General features: G+C 45.7%; 1 protein-coding gene and 1 long non-coding RNA gene across 5 annotated transcripts in view; both read left to right on the top strand.

Annotated features, from left to right (window-relative positions):
* Window positions 1-3,977: 3,977 nt before the first annotated feature.
* arhgap39 (Rho GTPase activating protein 39) overlaps window positions 3,978-24,333 on the top strand; it is a 429,053-nt gene continuing 408,697 nt past the window's right edge. For all 4 annotated transcript variants that reach the window (XM_033041004.1, XM_033040978.1, XM_033040996.1 and 1 more), the window contains exon 1: window positions 3,978-4,121. In XM_033041004.1, the coding sequence (XP_032896895.1) occupies window positions 4,111-4,121 (11 nt within the window). In that variant the 5' untranslated portion in view covers window positions 3,978-4,110. The remainder of the gene's footprint in view (window positions 4,122-24,333) is intronic.
* On the top strand, window positions 16,496-23,216 carry LOC116985896. Its single transcript, XR_004415367.1, has 3 exons — window positions 16,496-16,590; window positions 19,011-19,013; window positions 23,205-23,216. It is a non-coding gene; the product is annotated as an uncharacterized LOC116985896 (long non-coding RNA).

Raw genomic sequence — 24,333 nt, 5'->3', positions numbered from 1 at the left:
AACTTCTATCATCGTTTCGTGCCTGCGGCGGCCAGGATCATGCGCCCCCTGTTTCAGTGCCTTGCTGGTAAGCCACGGGACCTCGTGCGGTCCACCGAGGCTGAGGCCGCGTTCGACGGCGCGAAAGCCACCGTGCAGGTATACCCGCGGGCCACAGCCTCGACTGCTCTCATGGTGGGCACCTCCATTACGGCCGTGGGTGGGGCGGCTCATTGACGGCCGCTGGCAGCCGCTTGCCTTTCTCAGCCGTCAGCTGAGACCCCCCAAGCGCAACTACCGCGCGTTCGACCAGGAGCTCCTCACCCTGTACCTGGCCATCGTCACTTTAGATACTTCCTGGAGGGCAGGCCGTTCATGGCCTTTACTGACCACAAGCCCTTAACGTTCGCCTTGGCCAAGGTGTCAGACCCCTGGTCTGCTCGACAGCTGCGACACCTGGCGTTTGAGTCAGAGTTCACGACGGACGTACAGCACGTGGCCGGGAAGTTCAACACGGTTGCCAACACCCTGTGCCGCCCGGCCCTGCCGGCTGTGGCAGCCGTGGACCTTGGTGTGGATTACATAGAAACATAGCAAATAGGTGCAGGAGGAGGCCATTCGGCCCTTCGAGCCAGCACCGCCATTCATTGTGATCATGGCTGATCGTCCCCTATCAATAACCCATAGAAACATTACGTGGAGTTTGCTGCAGCACAGCGCTCGGACGACGGGATGGATGCTACAGGACGGCTGCTTCAGGGTTGCAGTTGGCCGACGTTCCGTTCGGTCCCACGGGAGCGTTGGTACTGTGCGATGTTTCCACCGGGAGGCCACGCCCCATTGTTCCCGCGGATTTTAGACGCCATCCATGGCCTGGCCCACCCTTCAATCCGGGCGACTTCCGCGCTGGTGGTGGACAAATTTGTCTGGCAGGGCCTCCGCAAGCAGGTCGCGGCTTGGGCTAGAACCTGCATCCCCTGCCAGACATCCAAGGTTCAGCATCATGTACGGGTCCCAGTGCAAGACTTTGTGGTTCCCTCGGGCCGTTTCCAACACATCCATGTGGATTTAGTGTGTCTGTTACCGCCGTCCCGCGGCGCCACGCATTTCCTCACGGTCGTGGATCGGTTTCCGAGGTGGCCTGAGGCTATTCCGCTGTCGGACACCTCCGCTGCCTCTTGTTCCTGGGCTCTTGCGGTCCATTGGATTGCTAGGTTCGGGGTTCTGGCAAACATTTCCATCGACCGGGGGGCTCAGTTTATGTCTTCATTGTGGGCTTCGCTGGCGAAATTATACGGGGCGCAGTTGCACCACGCCACCGCCTATCACCTCCAGACCAACGGGTTAGTGGAACGATTCCACCGCCACCTGGAATCGGCACTGAAGGCGCGGCTCACGGGTCCGGACTGGGTCGACCAGTTGCTTTGGGTGCTGTTAGGCATCCACACGGCCCCTAAAGCGGACTTGAATACATCGTCCGCCGAGTTGGTATATGGCTCGTCTTTGCGGGTGCCCGGGGATTTCCTCCCTGCGGTTCGAGGGCAGCTGGAGTCGGCGGTTTTGGTGTGTCTCCGGGAGAGAGTGGGCGGCCTGGCCCCTGTTCACACCTCGCGACATGGGACTGCCCCATTGCACGTGCCGCAGGACCTTAAGAACTTCCATTTTCCAGCATCTGCAGTTCCTTCTTAAACATTTTGTCTACTCCACTGCGAAATCTATGCCTACTTTGAAGAAGTTCTCCTCCTCCCTCCGAAGATAGTTTCACGACCTCCTCTCTCACTGCCCCCCCGGCATCGTGACTTTCCTGTCGGGGGCAGAGAGGAGATCGCCTCCGTCGCTCTACTTAAGCCGGCCCATCTGGATGTCGACAGCCTCGTGGTGGTGCAGCCTCGGCGTAGGAGCCGTCCACTGGCCGGTGCGGTCGCACCTGTTGTGCCTGTTCCCCCTCACCTGTTGTTTCTGTTCCTCCTGGACCGTTACTGCTCTGTTTTGCCAGCCCCACTTGTATCACCCGCCCCGTCCGTTGTAACCACGCGTTGCGGTCGCCGTGTCCAGCCTCTCGCTCTGTTCCGTACCTCGGCTTCTGGGGGGTGGGGTCCTGTAGCGGCACCTAGTGGTGGCCCTGGTAATGTCCAACCCTCGCAATTGTCTGGCGTGGTCACGTGTGCGGGAGAGCGTTTTCGCGGGCTTTCTGTAAAACCATTCATTCGAGCTCCACGCGGTTTGAGTGAGCATCGTTTATGTTGGTTGTCTTTATTTCGTTTAAAGAATTTTGTTGCACCCGACTGTCTCGACTCGCCAAAACAGAGTACTATGTTTACAATTCTCTGTGTGCTGTTGCAATTACAATTGCTGTTACAATTCTGTTGTGCTCTCTCCTCTCCTCTACTCTCTCTACACCAACGACTGCACCTCCACAGACACCTCTGTCAAGCTTCTCAAGTTTGCGGACGATACAACCCTGATTGGACTGATCCGGGATGGGGAGGAATCTGCATAGAGACAGGAAGTGTCACAGCTGGCGTCCTGGTGCCGTAGCAACAACCTAGAGCACAATGCTCTTAAGACAGTGGATTTAATTGTAGACTTTAGGAGAGCTCCCCCTCCCCTCACCCCACTCACCATCAACAACACCACAGTCACATCTGTGGAGTCTTTTAAGTTCCTGGGAACCATCATCTCCAAGGACCTTAAGTGGGGGGCGACCATCGACTCCACAGTCAAAAAAGCACAACAGAGGATGTACTTCCTCCGGCAGCTGAGGAAGCACAATCTGCTACAGGCAATGATGGTCCAATTCTATACGACCATCGTAGAGTCTGTCGTCACCTTCTTCATCATGGTCTGGTTTAGCTCAGCCACCAAACACGACACCTGGAGGCTGCAGCGAATCGTCCGATCAGCAGAGAAGGTTATTGGCTGCTACCTTCCCTCCATTGATGAACTGTACACTGCAAGGGCCAGGAAGCGAGCGGGCAAGATCATCTCTGGCCCCTCTCACCCAGGCCACAAACTCTTTGAATCACTTCCCTCTGGAAGGCGACTCCAGGCTGTCAAAGCTGCCACAGCCAGACTTAAAAACAGTTTTTATCCATGAGTAGTAGCTCTACTCAACAGCCAAAAATCTGTAGCCTCCCTTTGATCTGGTATTTTGTTGGTTCACATGTTTGAACAATGGTGTTTTATCATTAATGTTTTATTATTATTAATGTTTAGTGTTTTATGAGTCATTCGTAATTGTTACTATGTCATGTAATTACTTGTGGGCGGAGCACCAAGGCAAATTCCTTGTATGTGAATACTTGGCCAATAAACTTACTTACTTACTGCTGCAAGTAAGAATGTCATTGTTCTATCTGGGACAAAGATCTTTGATCTGGGAGATATGGCAAGAAAACACTCTTGACCAAAGATCATGTCATACTACGCTTTTTTCGCAGAGTGGCGCATCTTGCTCTGCTCTATAATATTTGCTCTTGACCTGAGCCTTGCGTGCTGACGTCGGGCGGGACGTGGGGCATTGCGTGTTGATGTTGGGCGTGGAGAAGTCGGTTGATGATTTGCAATGTACGTTGGCCGTGCGTGGTGACGCTGGGCGGGGTCTGGGCCGTGCGTGATGACGATAGGCGGGGCCTGTGCCGTGCGTGGTGATGCTGGGCGGGATCTGGGCCGTGCGCCGTGACGCTGGGCGGGGCCTGGGCCGTGCGTGGTGACGTTGGGCGGGGTCTGGGCCGTACGTGGTGACGTTGGGCGGGGTCTGGGCCGTGCGTGATGACGCTAGGCGGGGCCTGGGCCGTGCGTGATGACGTTGGGCGGGGTCTGGGCTGTGCGTGGTGCCGTTGGGCGGGGTCTGGGCCGTGGCGTGGTGACGTTGGGCGGGGCCTGGGCCTGTGCGTGGTGACGTTGGGCGGGGTCTGGGCCGTGCGTGGTGACGTTGGGCGGGGTCTGGGCCTGTGCGTGGTGACGTTGGGCGGGTCTGAGCCGTGCGTGGTGACGCCGGGTTGTTGTAGGGACGGTTGTAAACGCTGCTCTAATATTAATCATGCTGGAGCCGGCGGCTGAGGAGAGCGGCGCTCGGGATGGATCCGCTCCCCGCCGTCCTTGTTGAACCTCACACGCGCTGAGGCGAAGATGGCAGAGAGGTCGGTTGATGATTTGCAATGTGCGAATAGTGCAACTTATTATTATCTTTAATTACACTGCAGTGGCGATTTAATGTTTTGTCTTGAGTTATTGCTGCGAGTGATTTTCTCCCCCATTGAGCCTGCGGGGTGGGATGGTGATGTGAGCGACGGTGTGTGGCCGTGGGCAGCGGGGGGGGGAGGGAGGGAGGAGGAGGAGGAGGAGGAGGCGGCGGGGGGGGAGGTAGAAGAAGAAGAAGAAGAGGAGGCGGCGGCGCCGGGGCTCGAGAGCCGGTGGAGGCGGCGGCCAGTGCGCCTGCGCAGCTCCCGCAGCCTTCCCTCCTCCCCACCGCGCCTGCGCGGCTCCCGGACAGGTGCAGCGGCGTGCGCATGCGCCCCTCCGCCGCCGCCGCCGCCGCCGTGACCGGTGCAGGAAAAGCATTAACTCGTTAAAGCCCCGTTGCTTGCCATGCACCTCCACCTGAGCCAGAGAATCCTTTGACACGGCTCACTCAGCTGCATTTTACAAACTGTATTTTATAACGAAGATGGACACAAAATGTTGGAGTAAATCAGCGGGACTGGCAGCATCTCTGGATAGAAGGAATGAGCGAAGGATCTCTCCAGAGATGCTGCCTGTCCCGCTGAGTTACTCCAGTAATTTATGTCTATCTACGTTGTACGCCAGCATCTGCAGTTCCTTCCTATACATTTTGTAGCCGTGGCTTCAGCAGTGGTTTGGATGAACCCTCCGGTTGCAGCATGGTGGTTGTTGATAATCTAACCGATTCTTCCGTCCATTAGTATTTCTGTAGACCAAGACACGAGGGGCGGGGACTGCCTGATGGAGAGTGTGCCTGATAGCAAGTCTGCATGTCCTTTAAATAACCACCAATTCCATTTTAGGACTAGTAGCTGTTCCAGCAGTGATTTGACAAGTTAAACAAACCAGTTCCACCGTCCTTAGTTTGCAGCAAACCTAGACACGAGGGGCGGGGACTGATGAGGGAGAGTGTGGCTGATAGTAAGTCTGCGTTTCCTTTGAATAAGCATCAGTTACATTTTAGGACGAATAGCTCTTGTTTCAACAGTGATTTGGGTCATGGAATTAGAAGAACCACCCCAGTTGCAGCATGGTGCATCCATAACGGTGTTGATAAACTGTTCAGTTCCTCCCATTAGTTTATAGTGGACCCAGGCATAAGGGGTGTGGACTGGTGAGGGTCAGAGTGAGGATCATGACCACCAAGGTAATTTATTCCTCTCGAATGTGGTTCATTTTTAACATGTCCTGCCTCATATTATTTGTGTAAAAAAAATGCAACTATATATAATTTGCATTTGAGTGAATGCCACCATCTTCTGAAGGAGCATTAAACAAATCTGAGCTCTTGCTAAGTGAAATACTGCTATCAGTTTTGAAATATGAACTATGCCCCCTCCATCCTATCATCCTCTGGTTTCTACCGGTTGATCCTCTTAAGAATCTAAAACAGCAATCATATCACATTGTAACCTCTCTTCCATGCAGAACATGATCAGTTTACATAATCAGTCCTGCATAAATATCACAGCCTTCCAGAAGAATACATACAGACGCGCACACACACACACTCTATCCCTACTATAATGTTGTATGAAACCTATTGAACAAAACCTCTTGCTTTTGTATTTTGTATCTGGATACACAAAACCTAAGATTCATTTCATGTAAATGATGCCATTGTTTGAATGTTAAGCATGTTTATTAGAACTGTAATCTCAGGTTGTAACACTTCATGCTTACCCATTTTGTAATTTGCCATAAGACAGAGGTAGAGAAATATTGCCCTTAGCAAATAGCATTGGTATTCTGCCTGATGGTGTCACTCAGACATCCCAAAGTGCATCACAAACAGTACAGAACAATGACTTATTATATCGGCAAACATGGAAAACACTGTTCAGAATGCTAGTCAGAGGAATGATCTATTGAACGGAATAATTGTGTATGCAGAAATAGACAACATATTTTGAAGCAATATCTTGTTTGCAAGACTCGGTTTCTGTACGCTTCTACCTATCCTCTCCTAATTTTTACCTGCTACACAGCATCAGTGGGAAGATGGCTGACCTGCTCTCCTTCACCCACCAACTTTATAATTTATTTAAACCCAATTTGATTTTAAAGCTGTCATGTCAAAAAAAGGCTTTGTCTTTCTGAGAAAAGAAATGCTTATTGTTCATGCACCCACGGTTGGGATCAAATGACGCAACCTGTGGTGATAATCTTTGAACACTCACTAGATGCCTTTGGTACAAATCTGTTCTTGGTACAATGAAGATAGACACAAAATGCTGGAGGAACTCAGTGGGACAGGCAGTTTTTCGAACTCTCATTTAGTTACCTGATCCTACACTGCCAAAGAGCATCCTTAACATCTGATCAACTTCTTTCTATTCCAGAGAGAATTATTTAATTTACTACAGTAAGAATTTTTCTGAATTAATTTTTCATTTTGTGAATTATTATTGCACCATTGTCTTCTGAGGAGATGCACATTGAAACCTCAGTTAAAATTTGCTCGGGACTCTTCCTGGGTGGAAGAGTAATTAAAACAGTGGGTCGTCAGGATATGCCAGTATGCCATATTTGAAGTAATTTATAATTGCACTTTTTCCTTGTGCATTTTTATTTGTGGATGGGTTTATTGCTGTTTCCTTAATCTCTGTCCTGTTTTTTGTTGTTTTTTCTCCTCCAATGCTTTTATGCTTTAATCCATTTTGTTGGACGATCTTAATCTCATTTGAGCAAGTGCATTAAACAATTAATTTACAGAGGATTACTGAGGAGAATTTGCATACACTGTATTGTGCCTCGTATTACAGATCGAGACCTTTCTTCAGACTGTTTGTAGGGGAGAGAAGAAAGTGGAAAAGGGGAGAGGCAGGACAAAGTGTGGCAGGTCAATATTTATTACCTGGGGGGAGTTTGATAGGCAAATGCCTATGGACAATCTTCAATATTACTAACTTTCTTGAAGCTAATATGATGCAAGATTACAGTTAAATGACAACAAAATGTTCAGCATCCTTTGTAATATTCCTTTTGTTTGGTCATCTGAAAATTGTTAACAGTGTTAACTCGTAAGCCTATTACTACCTTTCCTGGCATTCCCTCCATTTGATAAATGATCGAAAAGTTATTTGTGGAGTCACACTGGCGCAGCTGGTAGAGCCGCTGACTCACTGTGTCAGAGACCCGGGAACGTTCGTGACCTCTGGTGCTGTCTATACAGAGTTTTTACATGTTCTCCCTGTGACTGTGTGGGCTTCCTCTGGATGCTTCGGTTTCCTCCCACATCCCAAAGACATGTGGGGTTGTAGGTTAATTGACCTCTGTAAATTGCGCCTGGTCTATAGGGAGTGGATGCGAAAGTGTGATAACATCCAACTAGTATGAACAATATCACCTACAACTTCTCCTGGGCCATCCATATTGAAGCAACGACCAATAAAACATACCAACACCTCTACTTTCCTTCGAAGGCTTAGGAAGTTTGGCATGTCCCCTACAACTCTCACCAACTTCTACAGATGTACCATAGAAAGCATTTTATCAGGATGCATCACAACTCGATTTGGGAACCGGTCCATCCAAGACCGCAAGAAATTGCAGCAAATTGTGGACGCAGCCCAGACCATCGCACAAACCAACCTCCCATATATTGACTCCATGTATACCTCAGCAAGGCCAACAGCATAATCAAGGACAAGTCGCACCCTGGCCACTCCCTCTTCTCCCCTCTCCCATCAGGCAAAAGGTGTAGAAACGCACACCTCCAGATTCAGGGACAGTTTCTTCACAGCTGTTATCAGGCAACTGAATCATCCTATCACAACCAGGGAGCAGTCCTGAACTACTATCTACCTCGGTGGTGACCCTCGGACTATCCTTGATCGGACTTTGCTGGCTTTTCCTTGCACTAAACTTTATTCCCATATCATGTCTCTATACACTGTAAATGGCTTGATTGTAATCATGTCTCTCAGCTGACTGGATAGCACGCAACAAAAGCTTTTCACTGTACCTCGGTGCACGTGACAATAAATTAAACTGTAAACGATAACAGGTGTTCGATGGTCGGTGTGGGCTGAAGGGCTTGTTTCCATGCTATCTCTAAACTAAGCTTTAGAGCAGGAAAATACACCCTTTAAAGAGCAGAATGATAATAACATTGCACTGCAGTTGGTTCCAGTAGAATCTGTCAAGTCAAGAGAGTTTATTGTCATGTGTCCCAGATAGGACAATGAAATTCTTGCTTGCTGCAGCACAACAGAATATTGTAAGCATAAATACAGAACAGTTCAGTGTGTCTATATAGCATAGACCATGTATATATATATACACACATAAATAAACAGATAAAGTGCAATAGGCTGTTATAGTTAAGAGTTTGTTTGACGGCGAGTTTAATAGCCTGATGGCTGTGGGGAAGAAGCTGTTCCTGAACCTGGATGTACCGGATTTCAGGCTCCTGTACCTTCTACCTGATGGCATTGGAGAGATGAGTGTGTGGCCAGGATGATGTGGGTTCTTGATGATGTTGGCAGCCTTTTTGAGGCAGCGACTGCGATAGATCCCTTCGATGGTGGGGAGGTCAGAGCCGATGATGGACCGGGCAGTGTTTACAGCTTTCTGCATTCTTTTCTGGTTTGGCTTAGCAGCAATCACAAAGGACAGGAGGGGAACGGTGTGAATGGGTTGTGCTGGCAGAATTTCGGACTGGCGACAGGGCCCTGAGACTGGATTTTAAAATTTTCGATTATTTATGGTCATTCACAGATTTTTCTGCCCTGACGTGAATCTAATTGAGAAACCTGGCATCTTATTGGGTGTGGGGGAGGTAGGTGTTGGAGGTGGTTGAAATATTCCTGCTCCAATTGGCCCATCAGGCACCTACTGTGAACCTGAACCTTTATCATTTCTCTGTCCACTTCCCCAGGAGTTGGAATTTCTGCACATCAATTCTACAATAACTGGTTAAACTAGAGGCTGCCAACCTAACTGGACAACCTACTTGGAGGTAGATATATCCCTTGATTGCCTTTCCTTCATAGGGATTATATTTTAGCTTCCTGTAAAAAGTACAGAAATGCAAGCCCAAACAGAAGCTCATTTAAGGTAATGGTGAACATCACAGTGCTATAGGTCCAGAGACAATATCTGCAAAGAGGTAGAAGGGAGTCGGACTGTACTCGAGCTTATGGAAAGAACATTCAGAAGCTTTCCCCTCTGTTATTTTATCAGACTTCTAAACGGTCCTTCCATTAGCTAAGGTCCTGTCCCATTCACCTCTACTCCTTTGCGGACATTGTGGACTTTGTCTATGGAACTGGTGCGCTACAACGATGAGAATTATATGCTGCACTTTGCTCTACATATTGTACTTGAGTTTGACGATTTTTTTATATGTACAGTATTATCTGATTCGGTTGGATAGCATGCAAAACAAAGCTTTTCATTGTACCTCGGTACACGTGACAATCATAAACCTGAACATCCAAGTCATTCTGTATGGTTTGATGGATAGAAAGTGTCACAAAAGAAGCAGGTGACATTTTGGGTTTATCCACGAGAGCACTGGATGTACAAAATAATTGTATTATGTAGAATGAGTAAAAGGTCCCCAGACAAAATAAATAACTTGAATATCCACAGTGCCTTTCAGAACCTTGGGATTCTTCAATTTGCTTTCTAGCTCGTAAAGTAGTTTTGAAATACAACGCTAGTTACATAAATAACCCAGATCTTGCCATGTTGGTTTAAGTATTGTAGCCAGGGCAAAATTCTCACACAAATTCTCACAGCTGGTAGGCTGCTGTCTCACAGGGTGGGAGACCCAGTTCGATCCTGTCCTTGGGTGCTATCTGTGTGTGGAGTTTGCACGCTCTCCCTGTGACCATGTGGATTTCCTCCCATATCCTAAAGATGTGCAGTTTTGTAAGTGAATTGGTTCTGTGAATTGCTCCCTAGTGTGGGAGTGGATGAGAAAGTGGGATAAAGTAGACCTAGTGAGAACTGATGGTCAGCTTGGACATGGTGGGTCAAACGGTCTGTTTTCATGCTGCCTTTCTGAACTAAATGATGTCACAGCACCTCCTGAGAGGAAATGTGTTGGAAGGAACTACAGATGCTGGTTTAAAATGAAGATAGACACAAAAAGCTGGAGTAACTCAGCGGGTCAGGCAGCATCTCTGGAGAGCAGGAATGGGTGACGTTTTGGGATGAGACCCTTCTTCAGACTGGTCTCGACCCAAAACGTCACCCATTCCTTCTCTTCAGAGCTGCTGCCTGTCCCTCTGAGTAACTCCAGCTTTTTGTGTCTATTTCCTGAGAGGAAGCTGGGTTCTTGATTTAACATCTGTACATGCAACCTAGAGCATAGAATTGTGATTCGTAAGGGCCACAGCTAAGCCAAGACTAACATTCGCAGTTCAAGCACTCTGCATGAAGCAGAACACACATTAAAGGAAGGATGTTAGAGCCAGGAAAGGAATGCTGCAAAGGTTTGCAAGAATCTGCATGTGGTCATGAAGAAATGCTGACAGCATCAGTCAGATTTTTTGTTGGAATGTACAATCAAAGATAATTGAAGTTTTTAAGATTTTGATAGAATAAAAGAAAGATTTGTTTGAATTGGTAACAAAGAAGCATCGCCCAAGAATTATCTCCAGGAGTCACAAGGAAACTTGAGCAAAAAACACAGTGAGCTGGAGCATCATCTTCATTCCTTTCCCTCTTTATCTCCTTTTCATCTCTGGCTTTTGTCCACCCATCTGCCAATCAACCCTCACTCACCTGTATCCACCTATCACTTGCCTGGCTTTGTCCCACCTTCATCTCTCTTCCAACTTTCTTCCTTCTACTATAATCAGGAAGAAGGATTCTGACCCAAAATGTTGCCTATCAATGCAGAGATGCTGCCTGACCCACTGAGTTACTCCAGCACTCTGTGAAATGTCACCTATCCATGTTCTCCACAGATGCTGCCTGACCCGCTGAGTTACTCCAGCACTCTGTGAAATGTCACCTATCCATGTTCTCCACAGATGCTGCCTGACCCGCTGAGTTACTCCAGCATTGTATTTTCTGCTCAAGAATTATCTCCATGTGACTGAAGATTAGAATTCTTTTCAAGTGGCTCTTGAATTGGAGATTCCTAGCATCTTTCAAAAAGTAATTGGTTAATATTGCTTGAAAATCTTAAATTAAGTATTTGCGTAAATATTATTAGTTGTGTTTTTGGTGGAATGTGTCAGTTGCATTCTGCTTTCATATTTTCTTTTGACTTTGAGAGGCCAAATGGCCACGTCGTCTATTCAAGGCTCCTCTTGAAGCAGTCCTGGTAACTGATTTATCCCTGCAACATCGCACATGCTCATTAACGCCCCTTGATGCTCCCACTATACATGAATACCAGGGTCAATGTTATAGTTAACCTACCAACCAGCAAACATTGGTTTGTTCGGGGGAGGGGTTGTCATTACAGGGGTTGTCAAACTCCATACACACAACACAGATGATGAAGATTGTGCCCTATTGCTAAATGTGCTTTGGCATTAATTGTGACCATTCAAAAAGTTAAGTAAGTTTATTGGCCAAGTATTCACATACAAGGAATTTGCCTTGGTGCTCCGCCCACAAGTAACAACAAGACAGAGTTGACGTGGATAAGCTTTTCCCATTGAGAGTAGGGAAGATTCAAACAAAAGGACATGACTTGAGAATTAAGGGACAGAAGTTTAGGGGTAACATGAGGGGGAAATTCTTTACTCAGAGAGTGGTAGCTGTGTGGAATGAGCTTCCAGTGGAAGTGGTGGAGGCAGGTTAGATTTTATCATTTAAAAATAAATTGGATAGGTATATGGACGGGAATGGAATGGAGGGTTATGGTCAGTGCAGGTAGATGGGACTAGGGGAGAATAAGTGTTCGGCACGGACTAGAAGGGCCGAGATGGCCTGTTTCCATGCTGTAATTGTTATATGGTTATATATGGTTATACAGTGTAAGTTACGAATGACTCGGAAAACACTAGACATTAATAATAATAAAACATTAATGATAAAACATCATTGATCAAGCATGTGAACCAACAAAATACCAGATCAAAGGGAGACTACAGATTTTTGGCTGTTGAGTAGAGCAACTACTTGTGGATAAAAACTGTTTTTATGTCTGGCTGTGGCAGCTTTGACAGTCCGGAGTCGCCTTCCAGAGGGAAGTGATTCAAAGACTTTGTGGCCAGGGTGAGAGGCGTCAGAGATGATCTTGCCCACTCGCTTCCTGGCCCATGCAGTGTACAGTTCATCAATGGAGGGAAGGTTGCAGCTAATAATTGTGACCATACAAGAAGTTAACAGCAAAATATTGCAGATGCTGGAAATCTGAAATAAAGCAGAAAGCTGGATATGCTTAGGTTAGATAGCATTTGTGAAGAGAAAAATTACATAAGTATTCCACGAAAGGCCATTGATCCAAATTATTTCTCTCTCTCCAGATGCTGCCTGACTTGCTGAGTAAGTTGAGGATTTGCTGTTGTTATCTCAAATTCAATATTTGCCATTTATTGAACTCATTCATTGCGCTGGGATGCTTCTGAGCTGAAAATTGAGAAATGTTTTCTGGGAAGGGTGATAGTAGAATTTATATATTTGGGTTCCACTGCAGTGGTGTGTGCATTAATCTCCAGTGTGAAGCTAAAGTTGTGAAAGGCACTGTACATTTTCTTAATGTGTAGGAAGGAACTGCAGATGCTGGTTTTCATCGAAGATGGACACAAAATGAAGAAGGGCCTCGACCCGAAATGTCACCCACTTCTATCCAGCGATACTGCCTGTCCCCCTGAGTTACTCCAGCATTATGTGTACATTTTATGAAAGTGCGTTTGGACCGAAGATGTGGAGCCTGTATAAATATATCTCCTTGAGTAAATGACAGCAAACCAACTTACTGGAGACAGCTTTAAGTTCCTGAAATAGGAATCGTATATTGGCTAGGTCTAGTTTGGGGATTACCAGCTGGTCATCTTGCTCGTGTAAGGAGATATCAGTGAAGTTGTTCACTTTTGAAACCTTTACTCAGACCACTTTTCTAAACAGTTTATTGAGGCAAGATGTGGACTATAAATTGCTCAAGTATCTTTTAATTATGGTGTATCATTACTTTAATTGCACGTGGCACGAGAAAGACCACTCTTTACTTAAAAACCCTTGGAGTCTATGGCTGGGCGGGAACTGGAAACTTGGTATCTAATTAAATGTCCCCCTCTCCAGTTTAAGGTAATACATGTCTGAACTTATGTCATTACTTTAATGTCTTTGCGATATTACTTTTCGAGCATTCCATAAGGTGCTAGTTTGTTTTCCCAGTTGGCTTTGTAATTTGTGTAACAGTAAATCCACTAATTAGACTGAGAGATTAAATTGCTAATTAATAGTTTGTTCGCTTTTTAGGAAAAATCTTCAACAATGTGTTTTTTTTTAACTGCAGTCTGCTCTTAATTTCCCATTATTTTTCATTTGCTTCAGTATTACTACTTCATTACAATTATGTAGTGTTTTATAATGTCTCTGACACTGAGGTTGTTGCTCTACTGGCTGCACCACGCTGCTTTTGGAGTGAACAATATGTGCATTTTTCCTTTAAACAGATCCCTGTCTTACAATAGGCAATTGACAATAGGTGCAGGAGTAGCCCTTCGAGCCAGCACCACCAATCACCGTGATCATTGCTGATCATCCACAATCTGTACTCCTTTCCTGCCTTCTCCCCATATCCCTTGACTCCGCTATCTTTAAGAGCTCTTTCTAATTCTTTCTTGAAAGCATCCAGAGAATTGGCCTCCATTGCCTTCTGAGGCAGAGAATTCCACAGATTCACTACTCTCTGGGTGAAAAAGCTTTTCCTCATCTCCGTTCTAATGGCCTACCCCTTATTCTTAAACTGTGGCCCCTGGTGCTGGACTCGTTCAACATCGGGAACATGTTTCCTGCCTCTAGTATGTCTAATCCCTTAATAATCTTATATATTTCAATAATATCCCCCTCATCCTTCTAAATTCCTGTGTCTACAAGCCCAGTTGCTCCATTCTTTCAACATATGACAGTCCCGCCATCCTGGGAATTAACCTCGTGAACCTACGCTGCACTCCCTCAATAGCAAGAATGTCCTTCCTCAAATTTGGAGACCAGAACTGCACACAATTCTCCAGTTGTGGTCTCACCAGAGCCCTGTACAACTGCAGATGGACCTCTTTGCTCCTATACTCAACTCCTCTTGTTATGAAGGCCAACATGCCATTCGCTTTCTTCACTGCCTGCTGTACCTGCATGCTTACTTTCAGTGACTGATGAACAAGGACACCCAGATCTTGTTGTAACCCTTTTCCTGACTTGACACCATTCAGATGATAAGCTGCCTTCCTGTTCTTGCCACCAAAGTGGATAACCTCACATTAATCCACATTAAACTGCATCTTCCCACTCACCCAACCTGTCCAAGTCACCCTGCATCCTCATTGCATTCTGCTCACAGTTCAGTTCATACTGCCACCCAGCTATGTGTCATCTGCAAATTTGCTAATGTTACTTTTAATCCCTTCATCTAAATCATTAATGTATATTGTAAATAGCTGCGGTCCCAGCACCGAGCCTTGCGGTACCCCACTAGTCACTGGCTGCCATTCTGAAAGGGATCTGTTAATCCCTGCTCTTTGTTTCCTATCAGCCAACCAATTTTCTACCATGTCAGTACCCTATCCCCAATACCATGTGCCCTAATTTTGCCCACTATTCTCATATGTGGGACCTTATCGAAGCCTTTCTGAAAGTCCAGGTACATTACATCCACTGGCTCTCCCTTGTTCATTTTCCTAGTTACATCTCAAAAAAATTCCAGAAGATTGGTCAAGCATGATTTCCCCTTCGTAAATCCATGCTGACTCGGACCGATCCTGTTACTGCTATCCAAATGTGCCATTATTTCATCTTTTATAATTGACTCCAGCATCTTCCCCACCACCGATGTCAGGCTAACTGGTCTATAATTCCCTGTTTTCTCTCTCCCTCCTTTCTTAAAAAGTGGGATAACATTAGCTACCCTCCAATCCACAGGAACTGATCCTGAATCTATAGAACATTGGAAAATGATCAGCGATGTGTCCACGATTTCAAGAGCCACTTCCTTAATAAGTACCCTGGGATGCAGACCATCAGGGCATCTTGTGCAGGCGACATTCTACTAAACTTTGGGAGTTCAAATACTGACGTTTTAGCGAACCAGCTGTGTGTATTTCACATCTCCCACTGCAGGAGAATTGAAGCGGATAATTTTCATGGTTCTGCAACAAATGGAGAAAAATGTGTGCTACATAGAGGGGAAAATGGAAAGCTCTTTCCTTTGTCAAGAGGCTTTCAAGTCAAGAATCATAATAGTACATTATTAGCCAAGTATGTTTTGCACCATATGAGGAATTTGATTTGCCATAAAGTCATCATACCAATAAAGAGCAACAAGACACCCAAATACATTTTTAACATGAACATCCACTGCATTGACTCCCCCACATTCTTCACTGTGATGGAAGGCAAAAAAAGTTCAATCTTCTTCCCTTCTTTGTTCTACCGTGGTTGGGGCACTCGAACCTTCCGTTGTCGGGGCGATCTTGGCTCCCGCGGCGTCAGGGTGATCTAGCTCCTTTATCGGGGGGATTTCAGCTGCCCTGCTCTGGGCGATCGGATCCCCATTGGAACCTCCTGTGAATTTGGAGCTTACCGACATCAGTCTCCACTCGAGACTGCGAGCTCCTCCATGTTGAAATCCTTAGGCCGCGGATGGAGCATTGATCCCAGGCAAGGGATCGCAGGCTCCGATGCTAAGTCCACAGCCCTGTGGTGGAGTTCAAAGTCGGTCTCGAGCAAGCTCCATGATGTTATGCCGCAGAGCGACCGGAGATACGATCTGCAAAACAATCGCATCTCCGGCAAGGTAAGAGATTGAAAAAAAGTTACCCCCGACCCCTTCCCCCACCCCCCACATAAAACAAACCAGAGAACATTGACACATACTTTTATAAACAATAAAAATAACAAAAAAGACAGACGGACTGTTGGTGAGGCTGCCATTGCTGACGGCTCAGTATGTCTGGGCCGACCTGATCCCCTGGTTGCCAACCACTTTAATTCGCCTTCCCATTCCCACTAACCTTTCTGTCCTGACCAAACACAAATTGGAGGAACAGCACCTCATATTTCGCTCGGGCAGCTTACAACACAGCAATATGATTATTGATTTCTCTAACTTCAACTAATCATTGCAACACTCTCTCGCTGTTCCTCCCCCACCCAAGTCATTGTACAAAATTCAAAGTCGTCTTGTTGAGTCTCATTGTCTGTAACTTGCTTTCACCCAAAACCACAGCTCACAATGGCCTGTCACCTTTATCATTGGTACATTTTCATTCATTTGTTCTATATCTCTCTATACCACCATCTATATCTCTCGTTTCTTTCCCCTGACTCTCAATCTGAAGAAGGGTCTTGACCCGAATCGTCACCTATTCCTTTTCTCCAGAGATGCTGCCTGACGCGCTGAGTTGCTCCAGCTTTTTGTATCTATGTTTGGTTTAAATCAGCATCTGCAGTTCCTTCCTACACTATCCAAAAATATGTTGTTTACTTGTCAAATGTAGCTGAATACATAAGTTTAGCCAATCAAAACAAGAGGACACCGGTTTAAGGTGAGAGGAGCAAGATTTAATATGAACCTAATGGGCAACTTTCTCACTCAGTGGGTGGTGGATATATGGAACGGGCTGCCAGAGGAGGTTGAGGCAGGTACTATAACAGCATTTAAAATGCACTTGGACAAGTACATGGATAGGAAAAGGTTAGAGGGATATGGGCCTAACGCGGGAAAATGGGACTAGCTTAGATGAAACAACTTGGTCGGCATGGATGAGTTGGGCCGAAGGTCCAGTTTCCATGCTGTTTGACTATGACTATGGATCAATGACTTTCATCAGCATGTCACTTTACAGTTGTGAGTGCGTGTTTGAAGTTTAGAGGATTGAAAGATGCATTTATTCCTTGAATATTGTTGCAGGAAGTCTTGGTGGGGTGAGTGCATTTACACGAATCAGATGGTGGCATCATGTATGTGATGGATGTTGGTGTGATGAAAGTGATGCTGATCAATGTGGGCAGCTCCAATCCCTCTGACAAAATATATTGATTTGAAAACCTCTATGGCTCCGCTTTTTTTATTGATTTGTAGCAACCCAAATATCTGCAATCTGGCCAAGAAACTACTTTCTGTGTTTCACTTAACGAGTCTTATCCCTGTTGATATTTATTTCTTGGAAAAACCTCTCTGCTCCATGATTGTTGAAAAGATAGGAGAGGTCATGAGAGAAAATTGATGCTAACACCAAAATTGTAGCGTATAGGAGGAAGGGTAGTAAGTGGCTCTATAGTTTTGAGACTATGGAGAAGCAAAGTCTTGTTTGGAACAGTTGCTGCAGGAGGGAGAAAGGAATTTGTGAAGGAACAGCTCGTAGCAACACTTTTCAGCAATGAAGCGGTGTCAAGGAAAGTTTAAAAAGCAGAGGCGCTGATTCGAGTGATTGCGTTGCGACAACAAAGTTGTCTTTTCCGTTCTGTCCATAAAAGCAAGAGAAACCAACTAGACCAGATATAGCAGTGGACCATGCAAACGTTCCTGGATGTTTTTGCTTTTCGATAGAAAATCCACATTGCTATCAAGATGTGTATGAAAGAACTGCAGATGCTGGTTTCAATCAAAGGTCGACACACAAAGCTGGAGTAACTCAGCGGGACAGGCAGCATCTCTGGAGAGAAGAAATGGGTGACGTTTCGGGATAAGACCCTTCTTCAGACTAATGTCGGGAGTGGGCGGGATAGAGATGGAATGTAGTCAGAGACAGTAAGACTGGTGGGAGAACTGGGAAGGGGGAGGGCATGGAGAGAGGGGGAAAGCAAGGGCTATTTGAATTTAGAGAAGTCAATGTTGATACCGCTGGGGTGCGAGCTACCCAAGCGAAAGATTAGGTGCTGTTCCTCCAATCCTCACTCTGACAAAGGAGGCCCAGGACAGAAAAGTCAGATTGGGAATGGGAGGGGGAGTTGAAGTGTTGAGCAACCGGGAGATCAGGTAGGTTTAGGCGGACTGAGCGGAGGTGTTCAGCGAAACGATCGTCGAGCTTGCGCTTGGTCTCGCTGATGCAGGGAAGTTGACACCTGGAACAGCGGTACAATAGATGAGGTTGGAGGAGGTGCAAGTGAGCCTCTGCCTCACCTGGAAAGACTGTTTGGGTCCTTGGATGGAGTCGAGTGGGGGAGGTAAAGGGACGGGTGTAGCATTTTCTGCGGTTGCAGGGGAAAGTACCTGGGGAGGGGGTGGTTTGGGTGGTAAGAGACGAGTTGACCAGGGAGTTTCAGAGTGAACCATCTGCGGAAAGCAGAAAGTGGTGGAGATGGGAAGATGTGGCCAGTAGTGGGATCCCGTTGGAGGTGATGAAAATGTTGGAGGATTATATGCTGTACGCGACAGCTGATGGGGTGGAAGGTGAGGACAAGGGGGACTCTGTCCTTCTTACGAATGGGTGTGGGGGGGTGGAAGGGGAGCAAGAGCGGAGCTGCGGGATATCGCGGAGACCCTAATGAGGGCCTCATCTATAATGGAAGAGGGGAACTTCTGTTTCCTAAAGAATGAGGACACTTCTGATGCCCTGGTATGGAAAACCTCATCCTGGGCGCAGATGTGGCGTAGACTGAGGAATTGGGAGTAGGGGATAGAGTCTTTCCAGGAAGCAGGGTGGGAAGATGTGTAGTCAAGATAGCTATGGGAGTCAGTAGGTTTGTAGTAGATGTCAGTCAATAGTCTGTTTCCTGTGATGGAGACAATGAGATCCAGAAACGGTAGGGAGATGCCGGAGATGGTCCGTAAATTTGAGTGCAGGATTGAAATTGGTGGTGAAGTTGATGAAGTCAGTGAGTTCTGCATGGGCGCAGGAGGTAGCACCGATGCAGTCGTTAATGTCGCGGAGGTAGAGTTCGGGGATACGACCAGTATTAGGATAGGAACAGTGATTGTTCGACGTACCCTACAAAGAGGCAGGCGTAGCTAGGGCCTATGCGAGTACCCATAGCTACGCCTTGGATTTGGAGGAAGTGTGAGGAGTCGAAGGAGAAGTTATTTAGGGTAAGGACCAGCTCTGCTAGGCGGAAGTGAATGTTGGTTGACGGAAATTGGCTGGTTCTGCGCCATGGCTACGCCTCATTGCTATCAATACTCCTCCAGACATCTAGGATTGATAATTAACAGTTTTAGATCTTCTTTGTAAGTTCAGAGCATCGATATTGATGTAGGTGTCTGTCTTTTTATCTGCATGTGTGCACAAGCTATAAATATCTATGGAATTACTGGTGAGATAGTTATTGTCCTCTTCTTTCATTTCCTTCCCATCCCAGGTTAACTGCATGGCAGGACACAGTGTGCTGGAGTAACTCAGCAGGTCAGGCAGCATCTCGAGAGAACATGGATAGGTGACATTTCGGGTCAGGTGTTTCAGACCCAAAACATCACCTATTCACGTTCTCCAGAGATGGGGATGCACATCTCCTTTATACATTCTCTCACCTTAAAGCTATGCCCTCTCCTCTTTGACATTTACACCCAAGAAAAAAGCTACCTCATCAATGCCTCTCATTATTTTATCAGGTCTCCCCTCAACCTCCAACGCTCCAGAGAAAACATTCCAAGTTTGTCCAACCTCTCCTCGAAGCTAACGCCCTCTAATCTAGGCAGCATTCTGGTAACATTCTTCTGCAACCTCCCCATAGTGTCCACATCCTTTCTATAATGGGCGACCACAATATTCCAAATTGGGCCTAACCAACTGTTTAATCAAGAAGGTTCAATGGTTGGGTACCTTTTTAAAAGTGAGATCAATAGATTGTTTTGATGTTATGGGGATCAAGCTATTCTGAAGATAATTACAGTTGTTAGAAGCATGAAAGAACGTTCAATGTTTTTTTACGCATGCAGAAAGGTTATATTTGCTCTGGCAGATGTCGGAACCTTTCTCTGGTCTTCATAGTATAGAACAACTGATCCACTCGCACAATTGTTTAGTTTATTGTCTCGTATACCAAGGTAAGTGAAAAGCTTTTTATTGCGTGCTATCCAGTCAGCGGAAAGACTGTACATTATTACATTTGAGCCATCCACAGTGATACAGGATAAAGGGAACAATGCAAGATAAAGTCCAGATTAGTAAAGTCCATTTAAAGATATCCGAGGATCTCCAATGAGATGGATGGTAGCTCTCTAGTTGTTGATGGGATGCTTTTGTTGTCTGATAACGGCTGGGAAGAAACTGTCCCTGAATTTGGATGTGTGCGTTTTCAAATTTCTGTACTCTTGCCTGAGGGGAGAAGAGGAAACTGGTCCGTGATTATGCTGGTGGCCTTGCTGAGGTAGCGTGAAGTGTAGATGGAGTCAATGGAAGGGAGGTTGGTTTGCGTGATGGTTTGGGCTGCAAAGTTGGGTTGCAGCAGACCTCTGTGTCACCAGCACTCCAATGACTAGTAGGTCATGTAACATTTGTGAGGCAGCATGAAGTCTCCTGAAATTCCTAAAAGGCACATGCTAAGAAGGTTGGCTGGGGAGTGGGAGCCTAGTATGTATCAGTATAGAAGTAGAAACATGAAGGAAGGCTCTTCAAATTGTACGTGACACTCAATGGCATTATATTTAGCCATTTTTAGCTCAGTTCTCATGTCAAAGATAGACGCGAAATGCTGGGGTAACTCAGCGGGACAGGCAGCATCTCTGGAGAGAAGAAATGGGCGTTGTTTCGGGTTAAGACTCTTCTTCAGTCTGACCCGTCTCCCGTTACTCCAGCATTTCTTGTCTATCTTTGGTTCAAACCAGCACCTGCAGTTCCTTCATACATGCAGCATGTTACTGGGTTCAAGACACAAAGTGCTGGAGTAACTCTGACTCGGGCAGCATCCCTGGAGAACGCGCATGAGTGACATTTCGGGTCTGGACTCTTCCGACCCCATCTAAAACGTCACCTATCCATGTTCGCCAGAGATGCTGCCTGACCTGCTGAGTTACACCAGTACTTAGTGGGTTTTTTTTGTAAACCAACATCAGCTGTTCCTTGTTTCTATGGTTATGAGTTCAAGCCTTCATCATTTATGCACATCAGTACAGTACCAAGAGAAGTGCTCCACTCCTGGAAATGCTTTAGAATTTTATTTATTACGTACGTTAATTAGTGGTGTCCTCCTCCTGACATGACAATTGAAGTATTTGTTTGTGATTTGGATTAGTTCAGTTCCTTGCGTTTGTCAGTTTGTGATAGTACTGACTGGGAAGGTAGAAAAAGTTGGAGATTGTCAAGCATTTGTACAAATAACCTGCTTTGTTTGTTTCAGAAACTACAAAAGATGTACCACTGCACAACCTGCCTCTTGATCTCTGTTTGCTCAGGGTACATTCACTAAAACGTGTGGCAAAGATCGTTATTTTTTTTGCCTATTCCTAAGAGTAGCTGTTTTTTTTTCCGATGATGTGATACATTCTGTAAATTGTCACACGTTTTCTGACTGGATCAGATATTACAGCCGTGCACGTTTCAACACGAGCTGTGTTGCAGAAATCAATCTCTCTGAAGGATCGATCTGCAAGGCTGCGACGTATGTGCTGTACGTTATGGTACTTGGTAAGCACACAGGTTCTGAGCTTGTGCAGTTGCTACTACCTATTGTGTGAATGCGGGCAGCGTGCATGCCTGCTTCCTGGAAGAGATCCATGCCGGCACCACCCTGCAAATGAGATGTGGCAGCTCAGCTGTGCACCTTGGTAAAGCATTTTCCATCTGTAAATACTGTAAATGGAAAACTGATTAGCGGTTGATGGATTTTTTGTTTTTTCAAGCTTGTTCTAATCAGTATTGGGCAGATGTAGCAGATTGCAATAGTGTGGCACTGATTTCAGCGCTGAATATTGCATAGTGATGTGACTGCAGAAGCAGCTTTTATTGCTGTATGAATTTTCAACTCTTAATGCTCATTAAAATATTTTGCTTAGTTGTTTTATGCCAATGGTTAATAAAGAATTGCAATATAGTTGATCATCACAATGTTTAATTGTATTTTTTTTTGATGGTGCATTTATATCGTGGACAATTGGTGATAGGGTGGGGGTGATGAAATGGATGTATAAACGTGGTTTGGTGTAGATTTGTAGTGTACGTGATGCTGCTGGTGTTACATTTGAAGTCGGGTCAATGCATGTCTGGCTTGTCACAAATCTGAGGAGAAAGTCATCCCAGGCTGAGACTGCAGCCTGCGTTCCTCTGGTGAATACAACGGACGGATGCTTGAAGCAGATTGCCCACGGTTTTGGTGTCGATAACACTCTACCTCTGAGTGGGAGGGGATCAAAGAAAGGAAAGATGGGATGCATGTGAGGGTTGCGATTTCACAATGTAGATGTTTAATTTTAGAGCTGTTGTTTGGCATTATAAACTTTCTTCTTCCTACAGCAGTAAATACACTGAACCCCACCCCTTCTACCCCCCCCCCCCCCCCCCCTGCACCTCTCTCCTTTGCCTCTTGCTGAATGAAATCCCCATTGCAACTCAGTGACTGTTTAAAATTGAGTAATCTTCTAGTGGGAGAAGAGAGACAAGAATTGTACATGATCTGTGGATGGAGTCAGGTTGATGGATTATCTGGTCTATTTTTATTTTACCCACAACAGTGCAACCACAACCATGTCAATGTCTTTCTTAAATAATTATTGACCTGAACCAGTTTTTGTGCCCTTTGGGAATAGGGTTGAGGCACGCCAAGCTTGTGTTAATTCCCCCTTGGATCTCGCTTCTCCTTTCCTTTGAAAGTTACCAGGGAATCTGCTTCAATTGCCAGTCAGGCAGGTTACTCAATGTCTGAAGAAGGGTCTCTACCCGAAATGTCACCCATTCCTTCTCTCCAGAGATGCTGCCTGTCCCACTGAGTTCCTCCAGCTTTGTGTCTATCTTCACTCAATGTTTGCTGCATTGAAAAAATATATAGCTTTTAATTCATATTAATCTGTCTTTACCAAATTATTTCACACATTTATGTTCATCTTCCACATATCTAATCATTTTGTCAATCTAATGATCTCTTGAGTCTGAGATTATTCCTCTTCTGTTTCCTAAATTTCTGATCTTCATATAATTTATAGCTTTGTTCCCCAGTTTAGATTATTAATATTGATCAAATTCATCCCAACACATTTTCTTCTAGTCAGTAAAATAACCTCTTGCCTTTTAAATGTTGTTTTCTTTTCTCATCAATTATCTTTTTAATTTAGTGAATTTCAATGTTGTTAACATCTACTAGGTATTCCCTTATTAAATACCTTTTCAGTCCATATTACAGGTTATCAATTGCATCTTCTCCCTCAATTTATCAAAGTGACAGTGGTTAGATTTCCATTTTAACAAATCAGTGCTGGCATGAATGTACTGATCCATAGTTTTACAAACACCATTTTAATTATTGCTTGTATAATTATCTTTACTGGTTTCTCCACTAGTCATTGAGGTATACAGCATAGAAACAGCCCTCCCCCTTCCTATTTGCTTGTGTTTGACCCACATCCCTCTAATTCTTTCCTACCATGTATACTTCTTTAAATATCTTTTAAATGTTGTAGTATTGCCCATCCCTGCAGTCTCCTGACATAACTCGTTCCATTTCCCCACTGCCTTGGATGGTCACGGTGGTGCAGCGGTAGAGTTGCTGCCTTCCAGCGAATGCAGTGCCGGAGACCCAGGTTCGATCCCGACTACGGGTGCTGTCTGTACGGCGTTTATACGTTCTCCCTGTGATCTGCATGGATTTTCTCTGAGATCTTCGGTTTCCTCCCACACTCCAAAGACGTACAGGTTTGTAGATTAATTGGCTTGGTAAATGTAAAAAATGTCCCTAGTGTGTAGGATAGTGTTAAAATGCAGGGATCGCTGGTCGGCTTGGACCCAGCGGGCCGAAGGGCCTATTTCCACGCTATATCTCTAAACTAAACTGAACTGCCCTCTGTGTGAAGTGGTCTCGGGTCCATTGTAAGTATCCCCCCCCCACTCCCCCCTCACCTGAAACCTGTGCATT

This window comes from Amblyraja radiata, chromosome 2, assembly GCF_010909765.2.
Source record: "Amblyraja radiata isolate CabotCenter1 chromosome 2, sAmbRad1.1.pri, whole genome shotgun sequence".
Taxonomy (NCBI): Eukaryota; Metazoa; Chordata; class Chondrichthyes; order Rajiformes; family Rajidae; genus Amblyraja; species Amblyraja radiata.
This window is presented reverse-complemented; position numbering and strand designations above follow the sequence as displayed.